Source organism: Coptis chinensis, chromosome 9 (genome assembly GCF_015680905.1).
Source record: "Coptis chinensis isolate HL-2020 chromosome 9, ASM1568090v1, whole genome shotgun sequence".
Taxonomy (NCBI): Eukaryota; Viridiplantae; Streptophyta; class Magnoliopsida; order Ranunculales; family Ranunculaceae; genus Coptis; species Coptis chinensis.
In genome coordinates this window covers 76862623-76888229 of record NC_141464.1, presented here as the reverse complement: position 1 = coordinate 76888229, position 25607 = coordinate 76862623, and the positions used below count along the sequence as shown (strand labels likewise).

The window sequence follows — 25607 nt, the reverse complement described above, 5'->3', positions numbered from 1 at the left end:
ATGCTTTCCATATGAACATTTGGATATTGGCTGGTATTTTAGCCTTCCAAATGATCTTGACTGTTTTTGCACTGAAGCTGGAGCTCTGTCCTTCATCACCTTTCTTTGTTAGAAACCTGTAGGCAGATTTTACTGTAAATCTCCCAGTTTTCTCTCCACTCCAGATCAGCCTATCCTTACCAAGGCCCATAGGCCTTATCATAATCTCTTTAATTCTTGTCTCTAGGAAGGGGGGGAATAAGCCTTGTAGCTTGGCTTCATCCCATCCAGTCCTATCCTCAAGAAAGAGGTCAGCCACATGGAGGCCTTCAAGTATGGGATCCTCTACCCCTAACTCTCTCAGAGTCTGAGGTTTCCCATTACATATCACCCAGGGATCATCCAGAACAGAAGTGGTGTTACCACTATGTATCCCCCAGACAAGCCCTCCACTGATAAGATTGAAAGTGCTGTGTATACCTTTCCAAAAGAAGGAGACATGCTCAAGTGGCTTCCAAACATCCCCTATCCAGTTCTTGCTATATATGCTGGCAAGAGTTCTTGTCCAAACAGATTCAGTATCTGTAGCAGCTTTCCAAGGGAGCTTAGTTAGCATGGCTACATTGATATCTCTCATCTTTCTAAACCCCAATCCCCCTTCTGATTTAGTTTTGCATAACTTGTCCCACCCAATGGTGTGGACACTTCTTGAATTTTCAGCCCCATGCCAAAAGAAATCTCGACATGCTTTGTCTATTTTGTTGCAAGTAGACATGGGAAGCATATAGGTAGACATAGCATAAAGTGGAGTGGCTTGGACCACAGACTGGATCAGGGTAGCCCTTCCAGCCTGTGAAAGTACCTTTGCCTTCCACCCTTTTATTTTTTTTATGGATTTTGTCGACTAAAAAGTCAAAATCCTCAGCCTTCTTTTTGGATAACATGATTGGAATACCCAAATATTTGTCCTTTGGATAAAAAAGCCTCATTTTTCAGAATCTTTTTAACTTTATTTTATTACGAAACTTGATGTTTCGACTGAAAAAGATGCTGGATTTGTCAAAGTTAATCAGCTGGCCAGAAGCATGACAGTAGTCTTGAAGGATATCTTTAAGATGCCCCCCATCCTCAAGATTTCCTCTGGTGAACAAAATCAAGTCATCCGCATATAGGAGGTGAGAGATGGGCGGAGAAGCCCTCCGGATCTTAATCCCATGGACTTTTTCCTCTACCTCGGCTTTTGCGATCATCCTAGACAGGGCCTCAGACATGATGATAAGTTCCATTTATAATACCATGGTCTTTGGTACTATTATAGACTGATCATCTCAACGACATCAAAATCACTCTCCAAAATTACAATTTAAGATGTTCTTCACCAATCTACCAGAGACAATCATGTACAGGATTCAACACACAAGTGTGAAACTAAGATTGATGCTAAACTGAGCAACTTAAAATTATTCAAAGACAGCAAAACACAACAACCAAAAAAGTTGGCATAGGACCTCATATGACTTAATTAGCCTTAAAATGAGACAAATCAACTCCTTTGAGTAAGGTCATTTGAGTAATTTACTCTCATCATTAACTACTTTTGAAAAAGAAAATTAGAAGACCATCCTCATTTCTTGTCAGACAGACAGACAAGCACTCTTTTCAACACTTTTCCCTCCCAAAAAACTCCACCAAAACAAAATAAAAATCAAATCTTTACACAAAAACTCAAACTAAATCAAAACCTCATCTTCTCATCACTTCAAATCATTCCCAACTGCAACAAAAACAAGTACAGTGATGGCTGCTTATAGAACTGAAGATGACTATGACTACCTTTTTAAAGTGGTTTTAATTGGAGATTCAGGTGTGGGCAAGTCTAATTTGCTTTCAAGGTTCACTAGAAATGAGTTTAGTCTTGAATCAAAGTCTACTATTGGTGTGGAATTTGCTACAAGGAGCTTAACTGTTGATGGAAAAGTTATTAAAGCTCAGATTTGGGACACTGCAGGCCAAGAGAGGTACTTTTTTCAACTTGGGTAGTTCATGTTTTGTTTTATTAAAATATTTAAGCTTTTTGATGTTTTTGTTGTCTTGTGTATGGTATTTGTTATATTGTTGTAGTGATAAAGATCTGAGTAGTTTTAAGCGAGTTAGGATTGAAGTGTTCATAGAAGTTTTAGTTCAGTTCATAGATGAGTTGGTTCAATGTGTTTGTCTGTTTTTAAGTTAAGCTTAGATCTGTTGTGGAGATTTTTAGATCTCTTTATATTCAGCTCTATTAGTAGCTGTAGCTGTGTGCCTGTGTCTAGTTAGTATATACTATGTAGTTTTGTTAAAGTGGAAACACAAAACTCAGTGGATTTACACTTGGATAATTGTAGTTTTGCATAGGGGCTGAGAAGTCATGGATTCTGTTACCATCGTGATGTGAACGATAGTGGAGACAATTAGGGACTTTTTAGTGAACGGATAGTGGAGATCAACACTCTATCGCTAATTCACTATTGGTTTTTAGTTTGATATCTATGGGAAAGTGGAGCTAACTCAATTAAGTAGGGGAAAATACTGATGTGGAAGAGACCCTATCAATTCGGAGGCTTTATAATGTGAGATCACCACATATTTGCTTAATGATGTATGTTGGGTGGGAAAGTTGAGCAGAAAAACTATATGCTGTGTCTAGACCATAGAGTTCCTTTCATATGCACAGTGAAGATAACAGCATACCACTCTGTTGCCAATTCACTATTTGATTTGATTTTATTTTTTGGTTTATATCCTAAAGTCCTAAACAAGTACAACAAATTTGTTTCAGAATTTATGTTCTGTCTAATAAGAGAGAAGGAAACATGTTAGAAACTGGGTAGTTTAATGTTTCCTCGAGATAAAATTGTTACATCACTCATGGTTCTTTTGGAGAATTTATTGTGATTCAAGGTGGAGATCTATTGCTCATATGAGTCATGATAAGACAATTACTTTAGTTGTAGAAGTGTGTTATTGTCTTCTTGACCTCTCTAAGGATGTTATTAACCATATTATGAGATGTTATACTTGGGGAACCGTCATAGGACAATATCAACAAGGGTTTTTATCTCCTTTTACCTGTTCCCGGTTGGCGCAAGAGCCTAATTATTTTTATTAAATTAGTAATAGGTTTTTGTAACTAAGTTTTTGAACTATGCAATAAAAAAAAACATTTAGCATCGTCTTTTCTTTGTGCTCCTTGTTCTCCTAAGACTTTGTTATACACAAACACCAACATCCTTCAAATACCCCCACAAACAGTAGTGTATTGTATCAAAATAGTAAGAAAAAAAAGAAGCAATACAAGACATTCTCACAAGGCTTTTACTGTAACAGAATAAAACAATACAGACAAATGGAAAAAAGAAAAGTATTTGATTTCTGAAATAGGTTAAGTTCAATGTTAAACATAAATCATAGTGAAAGCGTTCTAGAAGCAGTAAATCGCTTCACCTCAAAAAAATAACGGCGATAGTTGAAACACTCAATAGATATTTTATTTTTATTTATTTATTTTTTGTTCCATCTCAACAAACAAAACAATATATATATACTAGAAATATCAGGAAAATAATAAGAGTCTCCTAGATTGGGATTTCACTACTTTAGAATATAAAAGAAAATGTTTTGTTTTGTTTGTTTTGCAATGGAGAAACTTCAGTAAAATGATAAAATCAAATTTGTTGCTATTAATAAATATATGGAGGACTAATGTCTATGATTTGATGGTTTCCTCAATACTTTCGCACAAATATCTTGAACTCATAGACTTTGTTCAATAATCCTTCATGTATTTATTGGTAAAAACAAAGTTGATATTATCACTTTACTGAAGTTCTCTATTGCAAAACAAAACCATCACTTATTTTCTAAAGTAATGAAGTCCTAATCTAGAAGACTTATTTTCTTTCTCTGATTTTTTTAGTCTCCTCATTTGGTAAGTTTTTACCTTTATATATAGTTTCTTGTATGTTGAGATAGAACCAAAATAAAAATGTTTTATTTTTCTCTATTGAGTACTTCAACTATTGTCATTATTTTTTTGAGGCGAAGAGATTTATTTTTCTTCTAGAATGTTTTTACTATGCTCGTGTTCAACATTGAGCTTAACCCATTTTAGAAATCAAACACTTTTATTCTTTCCTGGTGTCTAAATTTTGTTGCAATAGATGCTTTGTATTGCTTTAATTATTTTTTCTTACTCTTATTAATTATTATATTCTATATTACTGTTTGTGGGGGTATTTGAAGGATGTTGGTGTTTCAGTGTAGAGTTTATGACTATTTAGTACCACAAACTTTCGTTTTTTTTTCTAAATGGTACCCGAATTTTGTTTTTCGTCTATTCGTACAACGAAGTTTCAATTTGTTTCAATTTAATACTTCAGTTATTTTTCCATCCAATTCCGTCCAATTTCACTAACAGCATTAGCACTATTCACACAACACTATTCATATGAACAATGTTTTTCACTATTCACGTGAACAATGTTTTTTCAAAAATCAAATTTTGAAAAACAAAAAAACATTATTCACGTGAACAATTTTTTTTGTAAGAATCTTAAAAATAAATTCTTTAATGAAAAATAATAAAAAACACTATTAACATAAACAATGTTTTTACTATTCATGTGAACAATTTTTTTGGTATAATAATCTTTAAAAAAACTGTTCACTTGAATAGCAAAAACACTGTTTATGTTAATAGTATTTTTCATTATTTTTTATTAAAGAATTTATTTTAAAGATTTTTACAAAAAAACTGTTCGCGTGAATAGTGAAAACACTGCTAACGTGAATAGTGTTTTCTGTTTTCAAAATTTGATTTTTGAAAAAACAATGTTCACGTGAATAGTGAAAAAGCAATGTTTACGTGAATAATACTGTGTAAATAGTTCTAACGCGAATAGCACTAATGTTGTTAGTGAAATTGGACGGAAAATTAACTGAGGTACTAAATTAAAACAAATTGAAACTTCGTGGTACGAATAGGCGAGAAACAAAGTTCGGATACCATTTAGGAAAAAAAACGAAAGTTCATGGTACTAAATAGTCATAAACTCTGAGTGTATAACAAAGTCTTAGGAGAACAAGGAGCATAAAGGAAAGACGTGCTAAATGTTCCTTTTCTAAGCGGATTTCTATTTGGATTTGAGTGAGAATTAAAAATTATTTTGTTATTTAAAAGCTTACTAAGAGCATTTTTAGGAGAGACTATTTGAAAATTTGGTGTTTTTTGAAAATTTGGCGTTTTTTCATCGGAGAGACCTTTTGATAAAAATACCAAAGCAAACACCAAATCGGCCAAAATTTGGTGTTTGTTTTGGTGCTGTATTAAATCTCTCTTGTGGTTTTGGCTAAATTGCGCGGTGTTTCGAACACTGTATGGGTTTGGGCTAGACTGTGGGCTTCTATGGCGCGGTTTATTTAAAACCGCGTGCATGATATAAATAAAAATGATACCAGAATTAGGAACAGAACTTGAATGATACCGGAATTAGGAACTGGACTTGAATTATAATGTCGAAATATCTGATTATGTATCTAATAAGAATGAATTGTGCAATTGTTTGAGAATGAAAATGAGACTAGGAATGAATTATACTCCGCTCATGTATTAGGATCCAACGGAGTCTCTTTTGTATTTTTAAAATTCTCATATACTCAAATCCTGTCTTACAACCCAAATCCTGTTATACATTTTGAAAATCAACAATAATACCATATCACAACCTAAAATGAGCTCATATTACATATTCTTATACAACTCATATTACATAAAATTTATTTAGCTCTCTTCTTATACCCCTTTTCACTCAATAACTCTCTTATTTCCATTTGGATGTTCCGAAGCTGTTCCTATAAGTTCATAACTTGAGAACCAAGATCTTTTACGCCTGTACAAAAGTTAACTACCTCAGCCTGAAGTTCCTCATATGCCTGATGTTGCGTGTACACCTGCTGATTATCCTCACACGTTTTTCGTGTCTCCTCATACGCACGTTGGGATTGTTGATATGTTTGAGAATATGCGTCATCTTTTTCTTGGCTGTAATGATACAAGGCAGTCCTCATCCCATCAAACATATGAATATTGTTTTCATATTTTTCCTAATAAACATCCTGAAAATCCAAGAAAATACAGTGTGAGTACATATTATATATATAATGAAGAAGATAAATAAAACAACTGAACTCACCAGAGGGTATACTGATAAATCTGCAGCTTTAACTCATGGAAACGAGCATCAGGCACTTCAGGAATGGAAAGGTAAGTAGCCTCCCCATCAGGTCCACACACGGTAAAAATCATCGGATTAGTGGTAGATACAAGAGCTGGATGATATGTATTCACAAGTTGTGGGTTGTAAACAGACTGTGGCGGATGAGGAATATGTAGCTCACGTCTCATCCCTTGTAGGCCCACAAACTCGAAGTTGCTACCCCGACTAACAGAGGGCAACAATGGACCCATAGAGACACGGTTCCACCATCTATAATATTGATCAGCAGTCTGTTCAACAACAAAAGAAGTCGTAACTGGCCAAGGACCACCATTGGCATGAACTTCATGAACTTGAGTTATAATCCAAGACTTAGCATCACTAACATCCGCACGAGCACATGAAACTCCATAGCGCCGGTCAATCGTTTTCTAACATCCGTCGTTTCTGATTCAAACCTTACAGGTCGTAATGCGGCAAAAAACTTTGTGTCGTGATAAAACACAAGCATGCTGCACAAATAGATCGTCAAAGGTAGTAAACAAATGTCAAAGTCTCCACTCAATAGATGACAATGATCTAATATCAATTTGAGCACGAGCCATACACATATTATTTATAATTTGCCTCCTGTTACGAGTCAAGTGAGGCCCTGACCAACTTGCAAATCTATAGAATGTATCAACAATCATGTCTATGTTAGGACAAAGACAACGGAAGTATTCGTAAAACCAAATCTTCAAAAGTCCTGTGAATTTTGCGATCTGAGGACTTTTATTTCCAAATATCTGTGAAGATTTGTCTACTGCCGCTATTAGTGTGACATATATTGAGCTACCAATGTCATAATCTCATATTATGCAAATTAGAAATATAAGCATAATATCCAAATTGTACAGTAGAATGACTATTTGGAAACAAAATATGCCCAATAAAAAACATAAAAAAAATCCTAACATAAACATCAGCACCCTCACTACCAGGTAGAACAGTTAAAACTAATTCTGTTCGTGTATTAAGATCAAAGATGTTCCATGTATGCAGTCTTAATATGAGATAGCTTAATACCAGAAGAATCATAAGCATTCGCATCTAAGAGAGGAAAAATCATAAGCATACTAACAATGTTTTCATAATTTGTATTAAAAGGTATCGGTTAGCCTATATCGATACTTAACCCATAAATCATAATGAAGTCTAGTGGTGTGAATCCCAACTCCGCACAAGGAAAATGAAATGTATGAGTTGTATTTCAATTTCTTTGTGCGAAATTGGGGTTCACACCACTAGACTTCACCATGATTTCTGGGTTGAGTATCGATATAGGCCAACCGATACCTTTTAATACAAATTATGAGAACATTGTTAGTATGTTTATGATTTTTTTTCTCTTGGATGTTTATAATTTTTCTGGTATTAAGCTATCTCATATTAATATTGTATACATAGAACCTCTCTTGGATCTTAATACACGAGCGGAATAAGTTTTGATTGTTCTACCTGGTAGTGAGGGTGCCGATGTGTATGTTAGAGTTTTTTTTATGTTTTTTATTGGGCATGTTTTGTTTCCAAATGGTCATTCTACTGTACGACTTGGATATTATGTTTATGTTTTTGATTTGCATAAATATGAAAGATTATGACATTGGTAGCTCAGTATATGCCATACTGATAGTGGCGTTAAATAAATTTTCACAAACATTTGGAAGTATTAGTCTTCAAATTGCAGGATTTACAGGACTTTTGGAGATTTGGTTTTACAAGTACTTTCGTTGTCTTTGTCCTAACATAGACATGATTGCTGATACTTGTCTTAGATTTGCAAGTTGGTCAGGGCCTCACTTTACTCGTAACAGAGGACATATTAGAAATAATGTGTGTATGACTCGTGCTCAGATTGATATTAGATTATTGTCATCTATTGAGTAGAGATTTTGGTGTTTGTCTACTGTCTTTAACGATCCAGTTGTGCGGCATGTTTGTGTTTTGTCACGTCACAGAATTGTTTTTGCTGCACGTAATTGTAAGGTTTTATACTATGACGACAGATGTTGGAGACAGTTGACTGGACGTTATGGAGTTCCATATACCCCATACCAGATGTTAGTGATGCTAGTGGAATAGAACTCAAGTTCATACCAGTGGTGGTTTTTGGCCAGATGCGTCTTATTTTGTTGTTGAGCAGACTGCTAATCAGTAGTATAGATGGTGGAACCGTGTTTCTATGGGTCTGTTGTTGTTCCTTGTTGGTCGGGGTAGCAATTTCGAGTTTGTGGGCCTACAAGGGATGAGACGTGAGCTATGTAATCTTCATCCGCTACAGTTTGTTTACAGCCCACAATCTGTGAATATATATCATCCAGCTCCTGTGTCTACCACTAATCTGATGATGTTTGCCGTGTGTGGACTTGATGGGGAGGCTACTTACCTTTCCATTCTTGAGATGCCTGATGCTCGTTTTCATGAGTTAGAGCTACAAATTGATCAGTATACTCAGGTGAGTTTTAGTTGTTTTTTTTGACTTCTTCAGTATATATATAATATGTACTCACATTGTATTTTCTTGGATTTTCAAGATGTTTATCAGGAAAGATATGAGAACAATGTTCGTATGTTTGATGGGATGAGAACTTCTTTGTATCATTACAACCAAGAAAGAGAGGAAACATATTTTCAAACATATCAGCAATCCCAACATGCGTATGAGGAGATTCGAAAAGAGTATGAGGATAATCAGTAGGTGTACACGCAACAACATCAGGCATATGAAGAACTTCAGGCTGAAGTAGTTAACTTTCGTGCAGACAGAGAAGGTCTTGGTTATTAGATTAGGAACTTAGAGGAACAGTTTCAGAACATCCAAATGGAAAGAGGAGAGTCATCGAGTGGTAAAGGGCGTAAGAAGATAGCTAAATAAATTTTATGTAATATGAGATGTATAAGAATATGTAACATGAGTTCAGTTTAGGTTGTGATATGGTAATATTGTTGATTTTCAAAATGTATGACAAGATTTGGGTATATGAGAATTTCAAAAACACAAAAGAGACTCTGACAAAAATACAAAAGAGACTTTGTTGGATCCTAATACACGAGCGGAGTATAATTCATTCCTAGTATAGTTTTCATTCTCAAACAATTGCATAGTTCATTCTTATTAGATACATAATCAGATATTTCGACATTATAATTCAAGTCCAGTTCCTAATTCCGGTATCATTCAAGTTAAGTTTCTAATTTTGGTATCATTTTTATTCATATCACGCACGCGGTTTTGGATAAACTGCGTCATAGAAGCCCACAGTCTAGCCCAAACCCATGCGGTGTTCGAAACACCGCACGGTTTAGCCAAAACCGCGAGAGAGATTTAATACAGCACCAAAACAAGCAAACACCAAATTTTGGCCGATTTGGTGTTTGCTTTGGTGTTTTTATCAAAAGGTGTCTCTTCGATGAAAAAACACCAAATTATTGAAAATTTGGTGTCTGTTATTAAGTATTTGTTTTGAGATGATCAATTTTATCATTTTCTGTAATTGGAGCTTAACCCCTGTTTCAGGTGTTTAATTTATCAAATATATCCTCTTAGAAATTCTGGCTCTTGATTCGCTACATGCTGAACTCTGGTAACTAAAGGTTTTATTTATTTACTTCTAGGTTAGGGGCTAATTCAGCTAATTCACTATTGGTTGTTATAAACTCTATCGCTAATTCACTATTTATAAGTCTATCGCTAATTCACTATTGGTTGTTAGTTTGATATCTATGGGAAAGTGGAGGTAACTTGATTAAGTAGGGGAAAATGCTAATATGAAAGAGAGTATCAATTCAGAGGTTTTATACATACATCACGGAATTTTTGCTTAATGCTGTCTGTTGGGTGGGAAAGTTGAGCATAAAAACTATGTGCTGTGTCCAGACCATAGGGTTCCTTTAATATGCACAGTGAAGATAACGGCCTACCACACTGTTGCTAATTCACTAATTTTTTTTTTGTGCTAGCTGAAGTTCAGGTAACAGTATCAGAGAAAAACACGGGAAATTAGATAGGAACAAAAGAAAATTTGAAGGCTAGTTCATGGAAGGGTAGGAAGGCAACTTATTGTGAACATATTAAGAATTAACAGACAGGATTGTTCGGAACTTATTGTAATTTCTTGTATGCCATTTAATATTAGAGAGCAGGCAACCTTGCAATGCTTTTTACTTTACCTCTGGAGTCTCATGACTCTTCCCATGTTTCATGTTATACCTTGCTTTATATGACAAGCTCAACTGGACTTTGTTTTTCTGCTTTACCAACTGTTTGTGGAAGGAATCAATGAAACTTTTAGCGCATTGGTGAAATGAAAACTGAAAATTATAAAGAAGCACAGGGTATAGTATATGTGGTTTTTACCAAAACAGTGTATGCTCATAGTCTAGTATTCTAGGAATCAAATAATGCACGAGCACAAAAGACAGGCTTTCTCCAAGAAGTCAAAATTGTTGCTTGATACACATTCCCATTGCCATGGTGAAAATTAGCTAAAACTGCTTTCAAAGGCCTAGCTACATGGTTGGACTAGTTCAATGGGGCCTGGTTATCTGAGTTGTGTGGGGGTGCCATTTAGGATTAGTCGATGCTTTTGGACATTTTTTTTTCATGTTTCAGTGAACAATGAATTTTATTTTCTCGAAGTAAAATACGCATACACTTCGCAACAAAGCAACATAAATTACTATAAGTCAAGTATAAGAAGTTGACCAACTTTTTGATATGCTTGAACTGCTTACTTTCTCAATAAATGAGAAACGAGGAATGAGAAAATCGATTTTTGTATTGAATGTTGTAACTATACATGAATGATTAGCTATAAATAGACTAAGATTCTTTGCTGTCTCACAGCTGTCATAAATGAATAGTGTTTTGTAAAAAACTCTTAAATAACTAACTGAATAACTGATTTGCTGTTTGTTGACTGAGCTGGCTTGATGTCTTGTTATTCTGTCTAACAAACCTGTTCATCTGAAGGGAAGAATGCGTACTGAAATATTGTTTTCAAGTATTTTGAACCTTGGAGCTGACAATCCCTTTGTAAAGAGGTCTGGTAGCTGGTCCTTTGTACACAAGTATCTGACATCAAGTAGTTTCTTTTGACCAGTTCTCTAATATAATGGTAATCTACCTCTACGTGCTTTGTCCTAGCATGAAATACACTGGGTTTGAGGAGAAAACCATTGCACTGATGTTGTCACATAACTCTAGAGGAGGCTTGTGTGATTTATAGTTTAGGTCTCTTAATAGTATACACATCCATGTGATCTCTGCTGCAGTATGAGCAAGTGACCTGTATTCTACTTCTGTAGATGACCTTGCAGCTGTTTGTTACTTGACTTACTTCTTAGCATACCAACTGACAAGATTAGTACCGTAGATACAAAAACCTGTAGTAGATCTCCTATCTATGCAATGTCCAGCCCAATCTGCAACTGAAAATCCAGTGATTTCTTGTGATCCTTTCTTGTAAACAAGTCCTTCATTGTGTGAACCCTCAAATACCTTAATATCCTTTTTGCTGCTGTTTTATGTTGAACTCTTGGAGAGTGCATGTGTTGGCACACTTGGTTAACTGCAAAGGAGAAGTCAAGCCTGGTCCAAGTAAGGTATTGAAGTGCATGTACTATTGGACCTTTATTCTGTTGCATTAGAGAGAAGTAGAATAGAAAATGGATCAAGTTTTGCATGGACGGAGTGAATTTCAAGGCTTTGCATTCACCAAATCTGCCTTTTTAAGAAGATCACTATAAAGAGAATGCTTCGGTGAACAGTGGCCTTTTTCAGTTATACCCCTATATGGATTCAATTATTACGATTACGGTCAAAAGGGTATTATGTAATAACATAGGTGAGGGAGGGGTAAAACTGTCAATTTTCACAGTGAAATTCAGGCGTTTCTCCCTCGATTTAGCACATTGCCTTCAATTTTGTAAGCAATTACGATATTGCCACTGCCCGAAATTTGGCTTTTTGTGCTGCCCTGTCCAAACCACTAACCACATTTGCCCTCGATTTTACATACAATTGCGAGATTGCCACTAGGCTTTAGGTGTACGTGGTTTCTCTCTTTTTGTTCACCTTACAAGAATCACGTGGCGACTGCCACGTGCCAGTGTACTAGTGGTTTGTAATAAGAATTTAGAGTTGGAGTTTCTGTGTATTTCTGGACCTAGGAAGTAGTTCAGTGGTCCAAGGTCTTTCATAGAAAAGGAGTGTGTAATTTTTCATTTACTTTATTACAAGAAAAGGAGTTTCCAGTGATTAGAATATCATAAGGTCCTATGTGCCTGCTTGAGTGGATATAAGGATTTATGGAGTTGACACACATGATGAGGTTTTGAAGTATCAACAAAACCAGGGGGTTGTATCATGAAGACTTGTTCTTTAAGGTTGCCATGAAAGAATTATTACTTAGATCTAGTTGCTATTCTGTCCAGTCATTCTACCGAGCAATAGAGAGAAGCATCTTGATGATTGCTAGCTTTGCCGCAGGACTAATGGTCTCAGAAAATCAATAGTGGTGGTGATACCCCTTGTCTACCGACCCTGCCTTATACTATTTTATGGTCCCATCTGCTTTGTGTTTGACTTTGAAGACCCATGTGCGTCCAACTGGATCATGTCATTTTTATCAATGCATTATACTCGTGTCATAGCTTGTCTCCACTTTTCATCTTTTAAAGCTTGATAGTGTTTTTAGGACATGCCAGAAGGGCAGTTGGAATAGGATAGTGTGTGGAAACGAAAGCTTTTGGTTTAAAGATGTCATTATTTGACCTGGTTGTCATTGAATGTGAAGTTTATTGAGATTGGTTGGAGATTGAGTTTGAATTGTAGCATGATGACTTGGTTGTGTATGGAACATAATTTGGGCATTGAGAATTTCGTACACTTGTCTGATGAGTGATGCCTTGAAGAATTTGAAATGTTGTGATTTGTAGAATTAAATTTGAAGAATTATTTGAGTGATGAGTGTGTGTAGTATTGATAGGAATAATATGTGTTGGAATGTTTGGATGAGTAGAGCTAGTCAGAAGTAGTTGATCTGTCAGAAAATCTATTATGCATGAAAAATGGAGATGTAAGTTGATGTCGATAGGAGTTTCTGTGGGAAGAGAGAGAGTTATTTTGGAGTGAGATTTGAAAAGAAACTCCTCCTCATTTAAGAGTACATGTCTAGAAATCCCACCCTGTAGATATATCTAAACATCTATACCCCTTGGAAGTGTTGCTATAACCAATGAAAACACAGGGTTTTGATCCATATTCTAACTTGTTTTTGGTGTAAGGTTTGATCCAGGGATAACTGGTGCATCCAAAAGCTGTTAGTAGTTAGGTTGTTGTTTGAATTGTTTTTGGAAAGGAGTGTTTTTGTAACATTTTTTGGGGAAGTCTGTTAATCAGGTATGCAGCTGTTTGAAATACTTCAACCCGGTATTGCGTTGGAACTCTTGAATGTGCCATTTAGGCTCTAGAGGATTTAACTATATGTCTATACTTCCTCTCAACTTCTCCATATTGTTTTGGAGTATGAGGGCAAGAAAAGTAACGGGTTATTCCATGTTCTGTCAGAAAACTTTCAACTCTTTTGCTACTTACTAGTAAACTCTCCTCCAAGACCACTCTTTATAGCTTTTATATTTGTATCAAAGAGATTTTAAATACTAGTTTATGGTACCTATTTGCTTAGGAAATGTGATGTTGTAGTGGAATTTTGATATCGGTTTTGTTGATAAAGATCTGAAGAGGTTGAAATGAGTAGCTTTATGTGAGTTAGAGTTGAAAGTGTTTGTAGAAGTTTTAATTTGACTCACAGATAGTGGGTTCCATGTGTTATATATATACTGTTGGGTATGGATCTGTAGTAGAGACTTCGATCTCATTATATTCAGGTAGATTTGTTTCTTTAGCTATCTGTAGTTGGTATAAAATTTCCTTAAAGTGGCATTTATACTTGTTTCATCTAGTTTAACGTTATGAGTATATGGGATTTTAAAGTTGCGCAGAACAGGTGATTCTGTGCATACCAGAGGGTTCTGTCTAGAATGTAAAATTCACAGTGGAGATCACAATCATAATTGGGGCAGGATAGCTACCCATCCCAAATAGCCACCCTGACCCCAAAAATGGATTTTTACAGGGAAGTAAGGGCTCATTTTTTTGTGGCCCCATGATGGAGATCATATCCTTCAACCATATGAAAAAGTGTTGCAAAAACTAAAAACATGTGAACCGTTAGATAAAATCTTAAACTGGAACACATTTTTTGACACAGTTACACATATTCAAATTAGCTGATTTCTGGTAGATATGATTTCCATCATCAGAAGAAATCCTTCACTCAAAACGAGCCCTTACTTGTGTGAGTTCACTTTTGGGTTGGGGTGGCTACTTGGGATGGTTATTGGGATATCTAGCTATCCGGCCCCGTCATAAATTAAACATTAGTTTCCAGTTAAAAATCTTTGGGAAGTGGAGGCAACTCAATTAAGTAGGAAAATATTCGGACACAAAACAGAGCCTTCCAATTCTGAAGCTGTACACCTGGGTGGTGGTGGTTGTTTGTGTGTGTGGGGGAGGGAAAAAAAGGGGGAGGGGGAGGGGAGGGGGTGAGATTTCCTCAGATGCTCTTTGGCTCAGTTTATTGCTACTGCGCTGCTATGTACTTCCCTCTAGGAGAAATAAATTGTTTTAGACTCTTCACTCAAGATGAGCAAACAATATGATGTGACCATGGGGATGATTTCAGTATAGCTAGACGACTTATATGAATTAGGTGTAGCAATTCCTGTTCCATGCCTAACAACTGTAAACTTTGCATGATGATCCATGTGAATTCCTCTCTATGCTGGATTCAACTCTACTGTTGCTGTTGCCAAAATGATTATACTCGTACTGTGAAGTAATCCTCTGATTGTATGGCTTGTACCCAAGTTCTGAAAGAACCCAATATGATACTTATAATCCCCGTTTGAATTTCAGATACCGTGCTATTACTAGTGCTTACTATCGTGGAGCTGTTGGTGCACTGCTTGTGTATGATGTGACCCGGCATTCCACCTTTGAGAATGTAGAGAGGTGGTTGAAGGAGTTGAGGGACCATACAGACCCCAACATTGTTGTTATGCTCATAGGGAATAAGTCTGATCTTCGCCACCTTGTGGCTGTTTCAACTGAAGATGGGAAATCGTTTGCAGAGAGGGAGTCACTCTACTTTATGGAGACGTCTGCATTGGAATCTACCAACGTGGACAATGCATTCGCTGAGGTCCTGACTCAGATCTATCATATTGTGAGCAAGAAAGCAGTGGAAGCAGGCGATGATGGAGCTGCTTCGGCTGTTCCCACCAAAGGAGAGAAAATAAATGTGGATGACGTATCAGCTGTGAAGACGGTTGGATGCTGCTCGAGCTAGGCTCGTGGTCGTTCTGTAGACCGTATGCAGCTTGGTGTCTGCTACATCTGTTCTTACACAAGATTTTCTCAAAGGGATGCCAACCAGGAGAAAACAAGAAAAAGAGCATTAAGGAGTCAATTTAAGACTTGTTTGAGTAATAGCAGTTTTCTACATTGGTTGGATATTAAATTTTCGTGTCATTGGTTAAAGATTTCTTCCCATACCTTAACTAATGTGGAAGCTTCTAAAACCATTGTTTACTAGTACCTCCCACTGTAGATTTGTTCTAGTAGAATTTTTAAAGTTGTTTGGTTTGTTTCCTGTTCCATGAAAAAAAGGACCATTATTTTTGTTAGTAATTTTTTTTATTCTTTTGTCAACACGTTATTTTTCTTTAGTTTTCTCAGACTTTTACTTTATTTTAGGTTCTGCCAAGTCATTCTTATTAAGCCAATAAGAATTGATTTTGGACGCGCCTTAAATGGTAAAACGCATTTCAGGTTCCACTTTTAACGGAAATTTAGTGGTTTCAGAACCAATGAATGCAACAAAATCTCTACTCACATTTCTCCTTCGTTCATCTCTAACAAACTAACTCATGCATCTCCATGTTGCACTTCTGAATTCCCCAAAAGGGAAAAAAAAAAACATAGACAAAAGAGAGATCATAAACTAACCATTGGTTCTTTTTCGACTTCTCCTTCTCTTTTCCCACCTGTTTCGTATTCCTTCAATGCCAGGTAAGTTTCTTAGTGTTCATTCGTTAAAAACAACCTATGGTTTAGATTCATTCAACCAATAGGAAGTAGTAGTATCGCATTCCCAGATGTCGTTTTCCTGTTCTTTAAGCGAAGAACAGGAAACGGCGTTGTTGTTACGTTGAATGTTATTAGTTTGTCTTTCTCTACGATGATGAAAACCAAAACCAAAACCTGTACATTGTTTTGTCTCGTTTCGTTCTATTTCGTTTTGAATGCCCTGCATGTCTTGAGTGCATCGAAATCCAATGCGGTTTCATATATTCTAAGTTGTGGTTCTGCAAGTAATGAAGCGGATCCAGATGGGAGGAAATGGGGACCAGATACTCAGTATCTTGTTTCTCAAGCCAACTCGGAAACAAAAGGAGCGCAATACCAAGACCCTTCTCTTCCTTCCACTATTCCTTATATGTCTGCAAGGATTATAAAATCGGAGTTGACGTATTCTTTCAAAGTTCCCGGCAAGACGAGGCATTGGATCAGACTCCATTTTTATCCAACTAATTATGAAACCTATCTTTCCAATAACGCCTACTTTTCAGTAGTCGCAGATGGAGTTACTTTACTTAAGAATTTTAATAGTTCCATTACAGCTCTTGCTCTTACACAGTCCCACATTTTGAGAGAATACTCTCTCTATCCTTCTGGTGAAGTTTTGAATATCACCTTCACACCTTCTCCTGATCACAAGGACTCTTATGCCTTTGTAAATGGAATTGAGGTCATTTCAATGCCGGATTTGTTCAAACGAGCAATCATGGTCGGGTTTGGTGAGGAATCTGTTAATACAAAGAGTTCAGTTCTGCAAACAATGTATAGGTTGAATGTTGGTGGACAATTCATTTCGGCAACTAAGGACTCTGGGCTTACTCGACAATGGTATGACGACAGCTCTTATATATACGGCAATCTTGGAATGATCCCTGACATTGAAGCAAATAGAAAAATCCTTTATCCAAAGGACCTGACAGGATATGTCGCCCCAGTTGATGTGTACCGCACAGCAAGAGCATTGGGGATGGATTCGGCTGTTAATGCGAACTCTAATATCTCATGGACGTTTCAGGTTGATTCCAATTTCACTTATATGGTAAGGCTCCACTTCTGTGAATTGAGCTATACCAAGGTAAACCAGAGAGTCTTCAACATTTTCATCAACAACCAGCTGGCAGAACAAGGTGCCGATATTCTAATATGGACTGGAGCGATAAATGTTCCTGTGTACAGGGATTATGCAATATATGTCCTAGGGAATGATAACGTGACGATCACAATGAACCCCGACAAGTCGATGACACCTGAATTCTATGATACACTCCTCAATGGATTAGAAATCTTCAAGTTGAATGATACATTGGGCAACTTGGCAGGGCCTAACCCGGAAATATCAAAAGAAATGGAGGAGTACGATCGCAATTGGCTCAGGATTGTGGCAGACGCAGCTGAAAGAGAAGAAAAAAAAAAGAAAGAGAAATTAATTGCTGGTGCTGCTGGTGGAGCTGGTGCTGTTGGTTTACTGGCTGTATGCATTGTGGTGTATACGAGGAAAAAGAGAGTTCTTGGATCTGAATGTGGTGCTACATCAGGATGGTTGCCACTCTACGGAAGTTGGTCAAATAGCAATGGCAAATCAACGACCTCAGGCAAGAGTTGTTCCAGTAGTACACTCTCGTCTCTGGCTCAAGGTCTTTGCAGGCATTTCTCTTTAGCAGAGATGAAGTCCGGTACTAGGAACTTCGAAGAGTCTCAGGTTATTGGAGTTGGAGGCTTTGGGAAAGTCTATAAAGGAATTGTTGATGGAGGGACCAAAGTAGCAGTCAAGAGAGCAAATCCATCATCAGAACAAGGTCTTCATGAGTTCCGAACTGAAATTGAGATGCTGTCGAAGTTGAGACACAGGCATTTGGTCTCTTTGATTGGGTTCTGTGAAGAGAATGATGAGATGATCTTGGTGTATGATTACATGGGCAATGGCACTCTAAGGGAGCATCTATATAAGAGCAACAACCCTCAACTCTCATGGAAGCAAAGGTTGGAGATTTGCATTGGAGCCGCTAGAGGACTTTACTACCTTCATACAGGTGCCAAGTACACCATCATTCACCGGGATGTAAAGACCACCAATATTCTGGTGGACGACAATTGGGTCGCCAAGGTATCAGATTTTGGTCTCTCAAAAACAGGTCCAAATCTCAACCAGACCCATGTTAGTACTGTGGTGAAAGGGAGTTTTGGTTACTTGGATCCTGAGTATTTCCGACGACAGCAGTTGACGGACAAATCTGATGTATACTCTTTTGGTGTTGTCCTCTTTGAGGTCTTATGTGCAAGGCCTGCACTAAACCCTACCCTTCCAAAGGAGCAAGTAAGTCTAGCTGACTGGGCTCTGCACTGCCAAAGGAAGGGAATTCTCCAGGACATCATCGATCCTCAGCTAAAGGGAAAGGTGAACCCCGAGTGCTTAAAGAAATTTGCCGAGACAGCTGAGAAATGCTTGTCCGATCAAGGAAAGGATCGCCCATCTATGGGTGACGTGTTGTGGAACCTTGAGTTTGCTCTCCAGTTGCACGAAAATCCAAATGGTGCAAGCCTCATTGCAGATGAAAGGTCAAGTAGAACAACTGGAGCCATTAACAGTGGGACTAATGGAAGCCATGGAGGCGAGAGCTCAATAGATGACATGTCTGATGGTCTGACCACAAGTGCAGTTTTCTCACAACTCGTTAATCCACAAGGTCGATGAGGATTAACTTTTCTTGAAGTTTGCTGTGCCACTAGGAGCAGATAGGATGATGACCAACAACTATGGTGGAATTCAAGCGAAATGAAGTCAGTTCTTTTGGTTACTTCTAAATATATTTTCTCTTCTTTTATATTCATTTTTTTTTTTCTTTTCTCTTTCTTGTGTACTCGACCTACTTCTACATTCCATCTTCTTTAATACTGTATACCATACAGATTCTTGAACTTGTTAGTACATTGTATTGATCTCAGACCAGTTCTCTTATCATATTAAGTTCAGCTGTCTGGTCTTATATGTAATGAATGTGCTATATATTACTCATTCAGATGAGTTCTAGCTTTTTCTTGTATAGTTCCGTAGACAATTGTAGTGTCCGCAACAGACAAATACCCTCCCAATTCTTTCTGTAATCTTTCAACAAAAGTAAGTGCTTTTTCCCCGTATTTTCTGTATCATCTATCTAACTCAATGTTCTGTCATTTTTAACAGTTTAGTTTATTTTCTGATTCAACTAATTACTTTTTTTTTTTTTTTTTTTTAAACAGATAATAGGGTTAAGCATACCCTTGGACCTGCATTAAAATCTAATGAAAACCTTTCCTCCCATATCAGTAGCTACAAGCTCATCTAGTATAGCATCAAGAGGTGGGTAGTTACATATTGATCATTACTGGAAGAAGACAGACTAGCTAAATAATCCGCACTCCTATTTGCCTCCCTATAAACATGACAAAATTTAACATCAAGTAAGAGAGCAACTAGTTTAGTTATAGCTCTTACAATGTTCATATAGTACCAAGGCGCTGTCTCTTTCCCTTTCAAAATTTGAATTGCCCTTTGTGAGTCTGAGCAGACCTGAATTAGAATAAGTTTAGTCTCCAAACATAAAAAGAGACCTACTTCTATTGCATTCAGTTCTTGAACAAAACTGACCTCTTCGACTAATTACTTAGTGATGGCAAATCACCCAAGTCACTAAGGAACTGAAGAGACTCACTTTGTCATTCTAACAATTTGTACTGATTATCGTTCAGACCAATACCATATTTGCATTTTTATATTAACCTTGAATGGGACTATATTTGGAGCACATTGTTGTCATCAAATAGGAAAGGCCTCGTGCATAGGTTTTACTGAGCCAGCCGGATAAGCTGTCATTGTGTCCGCACTTTTTGTCTCTTTTTGTTTTGCTTATTTTCTTGTCTTTTTCAGTTTTATATTGGTTTTGTCTCTCTGGCTCACGTGTTACACACGTGCTCAATGCTTAGTATATGTAAGAGCAACATAACCCATGTATGATGTATGTATAGAAGCCTAGTAGGACCCTAGGACCTAGAACAAATTGGACCTACCTACATACCTAAATTGATCTCTAGGATAATCTTTTATATGAACAATGTTGATTGAAGAGACAATCTCATAAGACATTAATTGTTTTCAGATCCACAACTAAACGTAATCCGAAAACAAGTCATTAAAAAGCCTTGGTGCCTGCCAAATTAAACGGACGGTGATGATAATACTAACAACAAAAACAACCAGACAAGATTAAAAAATTAAAATAAAACTAATTTGATATATTTATTATTATTATTTTTTTTCTTTTTGGAATCTTGTGGCGCACGATACGCAATTACGCACCCCATGGATTATAATAATTCCCGCTAAAAAGACAAAAGAGGTGGTTGATAATAATCTTATCCGGCTCGTAAACTGAACCGCCGGCGTCTTTCTTGGTCTAAGAAAAACCCGGTTCTTTGAAAAACAACCGCACATTCCGGTAACTCACCTAAATCGGCAAATAATGACTCGTCCTCTTCACCCATTGGGAATATCACTGCTGCCACATCAGCATCTCGGCTACTTATTCCACGTGTATAAATTGGACTTTCAAATAATGTTTCTGACGTGGATGCCACATCAGAAAACCAAGTGAAATCGTCCGTTGTGGACGTTATAAGTGAGTCATCCGCTAAATCGGTGAATTTGTCTTCCGACTCGGACCGAGTTGTAAATATGGATGAGTCTTCGGGCTCGGATTTTGGAGTTGTCGAGGCTGTGGTGGTCGTGGTCGTGGTTGTGGTTGTGGAAGTGGAGGAGCTGGAGTTTCTAGAAGGTGGTGGACCGGAGTGATTGTGATCACATGCATATGTTATCACTAGCATTGTGGGGTCCATTCTACTTCTCTCTACTTGTTTTCTTGCTGGACATCCCTTTGAGCTACTACATCGATAATAACCTCTGTGGACAAAAAATGGCTCACGTTAGATAACTACTACACATAGGTGGCGGCCAACTGCATACTATTAATCATGCATTTAAATAGACAATTAACAAAAAAATTGATGTTGATTGGAAATTGTATGAAAATGGCATGTTGATTAACGTCAATCAACAAATAATGTAATATCAACCGTGTGCAGTTGAGATAGGTTAGACACACAATGCAATTTATCAACTGGGTTTGGTTGCAAAATTTCGTTTCACGAACAAATTTCATTACAACTTTTCGAACACTGACACGAGTCTAAGCATTTTGAAAAATTGAGGATTTGAATAACACTGCAGCTAATGCTCACTATGTGTCACATGTAGCAAGAAATCGTTGGTGCCAAAAAAAATGAAAATCACCAACATATTTCCAGAGCAAGCTAGGTAGTACTGGGGCGCCTTGAATTGGGTTTTAATGGGTAAAAGATAGATTGATTACCTTGGATACGGAGATCCTTTTATAGGCTTTTGTCCATACTTTCTCCAGGCCCAAGAATCGTACGGTGGAGCTCCGTCCCCTTTGTTTCTAGACCCATCCACGTCGCCTATTGGTACCGACACTACTCTTTTCTGTACAGCGCGTCTACTGGAACAAATAGCCCGACAACGTTTCAGCTTCAATTCAATCAATCAATCATGGACCAACTACTATACGTACACATAAATGATCCAAAAAAAATGAAAAGAAAAAAGAGTACACAATTATCTCATGGCTTATTAACCAACCTTCTTTTGATTGAAGAAGTAGAAGCCATCTTTCCTTCGGAATACATGCAGGAAAACGGCAACTCACCACTATTATCCGATGTATTTTCGGAGTCTTCTTGATTGTTGTAAAATGGTTTGTTGAATCTACCATCCATGAGCTGATCTAAAATATAATGACTCCAAGCAAGCTTACAAGTACTAGTATCAACTTTGATTATTCCTAGTACAGTAAACAAATATTTAGAGATTGATCTTCGGCTTTTCAAGCATATATATATATATGAAATGGATCTTGAATAATAAGAGATGTGAAAGATAGTGCCGGCAAGAGAGAGAAAAAAAATGGAGAAGAAGAAAATAAATGCAATGAAATAAGACAGAGAGAGATGAAGGGGTTAAGGAGTGGTTTAATTATATATGGGGTGACAAGTTGACAGATGAGGAGTTGTATAGTTTATATGGGGCGTGCTGCCAAATTTCAACTATTTATTATGTATCATATGTGAAAGTGACCCTATATGGTTTGATTAAATGAGCCCTATGGAAGTGAATTGGGATTGGGTTCACATGGATATCTTGCTTCTTTGAAGGGATGAAAGAGCAGCTAGAAGTTGGTGAGAACTCGTGAGATTATTTTGCATTATGTTTGTTTTATTTTATTTTTTTTTACTTAGTTGTAATAAGGTACGGTTTACTTTACTAAACGTGTTGTTTTAAATAAGTACTCCGAAGAATATTTGGGTGTCGGTATTCCTAATAATTTGTCATATATAGGGACTAGGGAGTATGTTTGCGAGCATCAAAATGTAGGTTGTTGAGAGGTGTATACGTATGCCGAAGAGTTGAGCTTAGAATGTTTAGGCAAGCTCGTCTTGATTGTTACTAGCTAGGAAGCGATCCTCATATATAGTGAGGGAAGGTATTCAAATTGCTTAATCGATCTCTTCAATTTAATTCCAATGCATGAAAGCCATACTTCAAAATTCGCATGGGCACTAGCTTGTTGCAATTGTAGTGCTGTTCTTGTACAGGAGTAGAATTTATTAGAGATGACAAAATTATTTTTGCTGATAAAGGAACCTAGAAGTCAAAAATGGAAACATAGACTTTACCAAAAAAAAAAAAAAATGGAAACATAGACTCACTCACTCACTCACTCACATAGTCATGTCTTCTATAATAGTTGCATCATTGTGGCGTTGTGTTTTTTTTGGTGAAGATGTGGCGTTGTGTTGATGATCAATTTATGCTGCTCAGGTCAAAGTGCAAATTATTTTTCAATCAGTCACAGGCATACAAATAGGGCACTTGATGTTTTGTCTCTATATGTATAGCATATTCTTAATAATATTAAGAGAGTATCCCCATTGTGAAATTAGCAGACTTGTTCTATATTATAACTCTTTTGGCCAAAACAATAGAATAATATTCCTTAAAATTAAGTTCTTTTGTATTATTTCATTTTTCTTTTATTTAATTAACTTATTTTACTATTACTTGTATTTGTTTATTTCTTATTTTCCTAAACATGTAAATATAGTGATATGATACAAGCTTATTTATCTACTTAATAAACTTCGAATGTGGCCAGCTTCTTGTCTTCATTTAGGCCTATTATTCATGTTAACATACCAAAAGCTAAGAAAATGAAACTCACATATATAGCTAAAAACATATTTAATTCTCAAATCCCGCAACTGAGATATCTTTCCATGATTCCATCTGCGGGAATAGGCAGCAGGCAGCAGGAAAAGTGGAAAACAATGATAATGATATGGTATTATAGAAGAATTGGTGGTCATCAGGTTAATTTTCCTTAAAATTGGTTCCCAAAACACACGACTTACACGTTTTCATGGAAAAAAAAAAAAAAAAAATATATATATATATTTGTAAAAAAAATGAATAAAATTTTCACTTATTTAAAAAAAAAAAAAAAAATGAGTCCACAGCTATATCGTTTGATTTGCTAGATGCATTGACCCTTGTGGTGAATATTTGGTTACAGGGACGATGCCCACAGCCATTAGCGAAATTCATTGCGAGTGCTCCACTTCTCAACCCGGATAATAATATTCGTCCTATAGCTGTGGGGATGGTTTGGCGTCGTCTAGTCTCCAAGATTGCAATAAAAGGAGTTTCCAAAGATGTGATAGGATACTTACAGGATTTTTAATATGGGGTTAGTGTTTCTAGTGGAGCAGAAGTGATTTTGCACGCTGTCAACCGCATAGTGCATGCTAACAGCAACAGTACCTCTCTTTCGATGCTGCTTATAGATTTTCAGAATGCTTTTAACATAGTTGATCGGACTACCATGTTGAGAGAGGTTCGTATCCGTTGCCCAGCTATTGCCCCTTGGGTCGAGTACTTGTATTGTCAACCTGCGAGGTTATATTTGGGGGATGGCTACATATGGTATGCTATTGGGGTCCAACAAGGCGACTCTTTAGGCCCCTTCTATTTGCATTGATGTTGCATCTCCTGATTCTGCAGATCCAGTCCAGTTGTCAGTTATTGCTATATGCTTAGTATCTAGATGATGGGACTCTGATTGGAGATACAGAACAGGTGGCGACCACTTTGAGTATGATTTAGGAAGAAGGACCTTCTTATGAGCTAGTTCTTAATGTGGCTAAAATTGAGATATTTTGGCCGTCACTAGATCCACGTCGCTCCACTCCTGGTCTCTTTCCTTCAGATTTGTCCCGTCCTCAGTAGGGAGTCAGGTTGCTTGGAGATGCGGTCAGCACTGATTCATCCTTTGTCATGGGCCTTGCTCGCAAGCGTGTTGAAAAAGTTGTGACTTTGATAGACAATTTAGCTATATTGGAAGATTCACAGTGTGACTTAGCTCTCTAAGTTGGTCTTTGCGATTCATACTTGTCCACCATCCCTTTTTAGAGAGGCAGCTAAGACTTTTGATTGGTTTCTCCACAGTGTTCTCCAGGGCATTGTGGTTTTTGATGGTCCTAACTTTGGTGATTTGCAGTGGCGCTTATCGACACTCCCATTATGTCTTGGTGGGTTAGGCATTTATTGTGCCACTGATGTCTCTACTTTTGCTTTTTTGGTCTCCCGTTGTCAGACTTCTGAACTTCAGAACCACATTCTTAGGAGTTGTGGCCCAGTGCCTGTGCTTTTAGATGAGATTCTTGATGTTGCTAGCAGTGCTTTGAGTATTTGTCTACCTGATTTTGACCTTAGTTCTATGGCTGTGAATGCTACTGTCCCCTCAAAACCATAAAAAGTTTTGGCGGAAGCGTTCTATGATAAGATTGTTGCTGGTCTTGAGAGGGAGTTTGTGTTATCTACTCATCAGAAAGCAGTTATTAGATGCTTGCAGTCAAAACACACAAATAATTTTCTACTTGCTATTCCGATGGAGGGACTTGGACAGTGTATGTCACCGGTGGAGTATCGTTCTATTATCCATTACCATCTCATGATTCCTTTGTAC

General features: G+C 37.0%; 2 protein-coding genes, 1 long non-coding RNA gene and 1 pseudogene across 4 annotated transcripts; 3 read left to right on the top strand and 1 right to left on the bottom strand.

Annotated features, from left to right (window-relative positions):
* The first annotated feature begins 1589 nt into the window (after positions 1-1589).
* On the top strand, positions 1590-16047 carry LOC147478213 (ras-related protein RIC2). The gene is made up of 2 exons (XM_086583115.1): positions 1590-1997; positions 15253-16047. The coding sequence occupies exons 1-2, from the start codon at positions 1777-1779 to the stop codon at positions 15683-15685; spliced, it is 654 nt and encodes a 217-aa protein (XP_086439241.1). The 5' UTR covers positions 1590-1776; the 3' UTR covers positions 15686-16047.
* LOC147478214 (uncharacterized) lies at positions 6716-9349 on the top strand. Its single transcript, XR_015208015.1, has 2 exons — positions 6716-8727; positions 8807-9349. It is a non-coding gene; the product is annotated as an uncharacterized LOC147478214 (long non-coding RNA).
* A 149-nt stretch (positions 16048-16196) lies between the features above and the next one.
* Positions 16197-19508, top strand: LOC147478212 (receptor-like protein kinase ANXUR2 pseudogene; annotated as a pseudogene). Its single transcript, XR_015208014.1, has one exon. The product of XR_015208014.1 is annotated as a receptor-like protein kinase ANXUR2 pseudogene (transcript).
* A 1216-nt stretch (positions 19509-20724) lies between these two features.
* Positions 20725-22581, bottom strand: LOC147478211 (putative WRKY transcription factor 65). The gene is made up of 3 exons (XM_086583114.1): positions 22166-22581; positions 21879-22025; positions 20725-21409 (listed from the first exon to the last, which is right to left on the bottom strand). The coding sequence occupies exons 1-3, from the start codon at positions 22300-22302 to the stop codon at positions 20866-20868; spliced, it is 828 nt and encodes a 275-aa protein (XP_086439240.1). The 5' UTR covers positions 22303-22581; the 3' UTR covers positions 20725-20865.
* Between the last annotated feature and the right edge of the window lie 3026 nt (positions 22582-25607).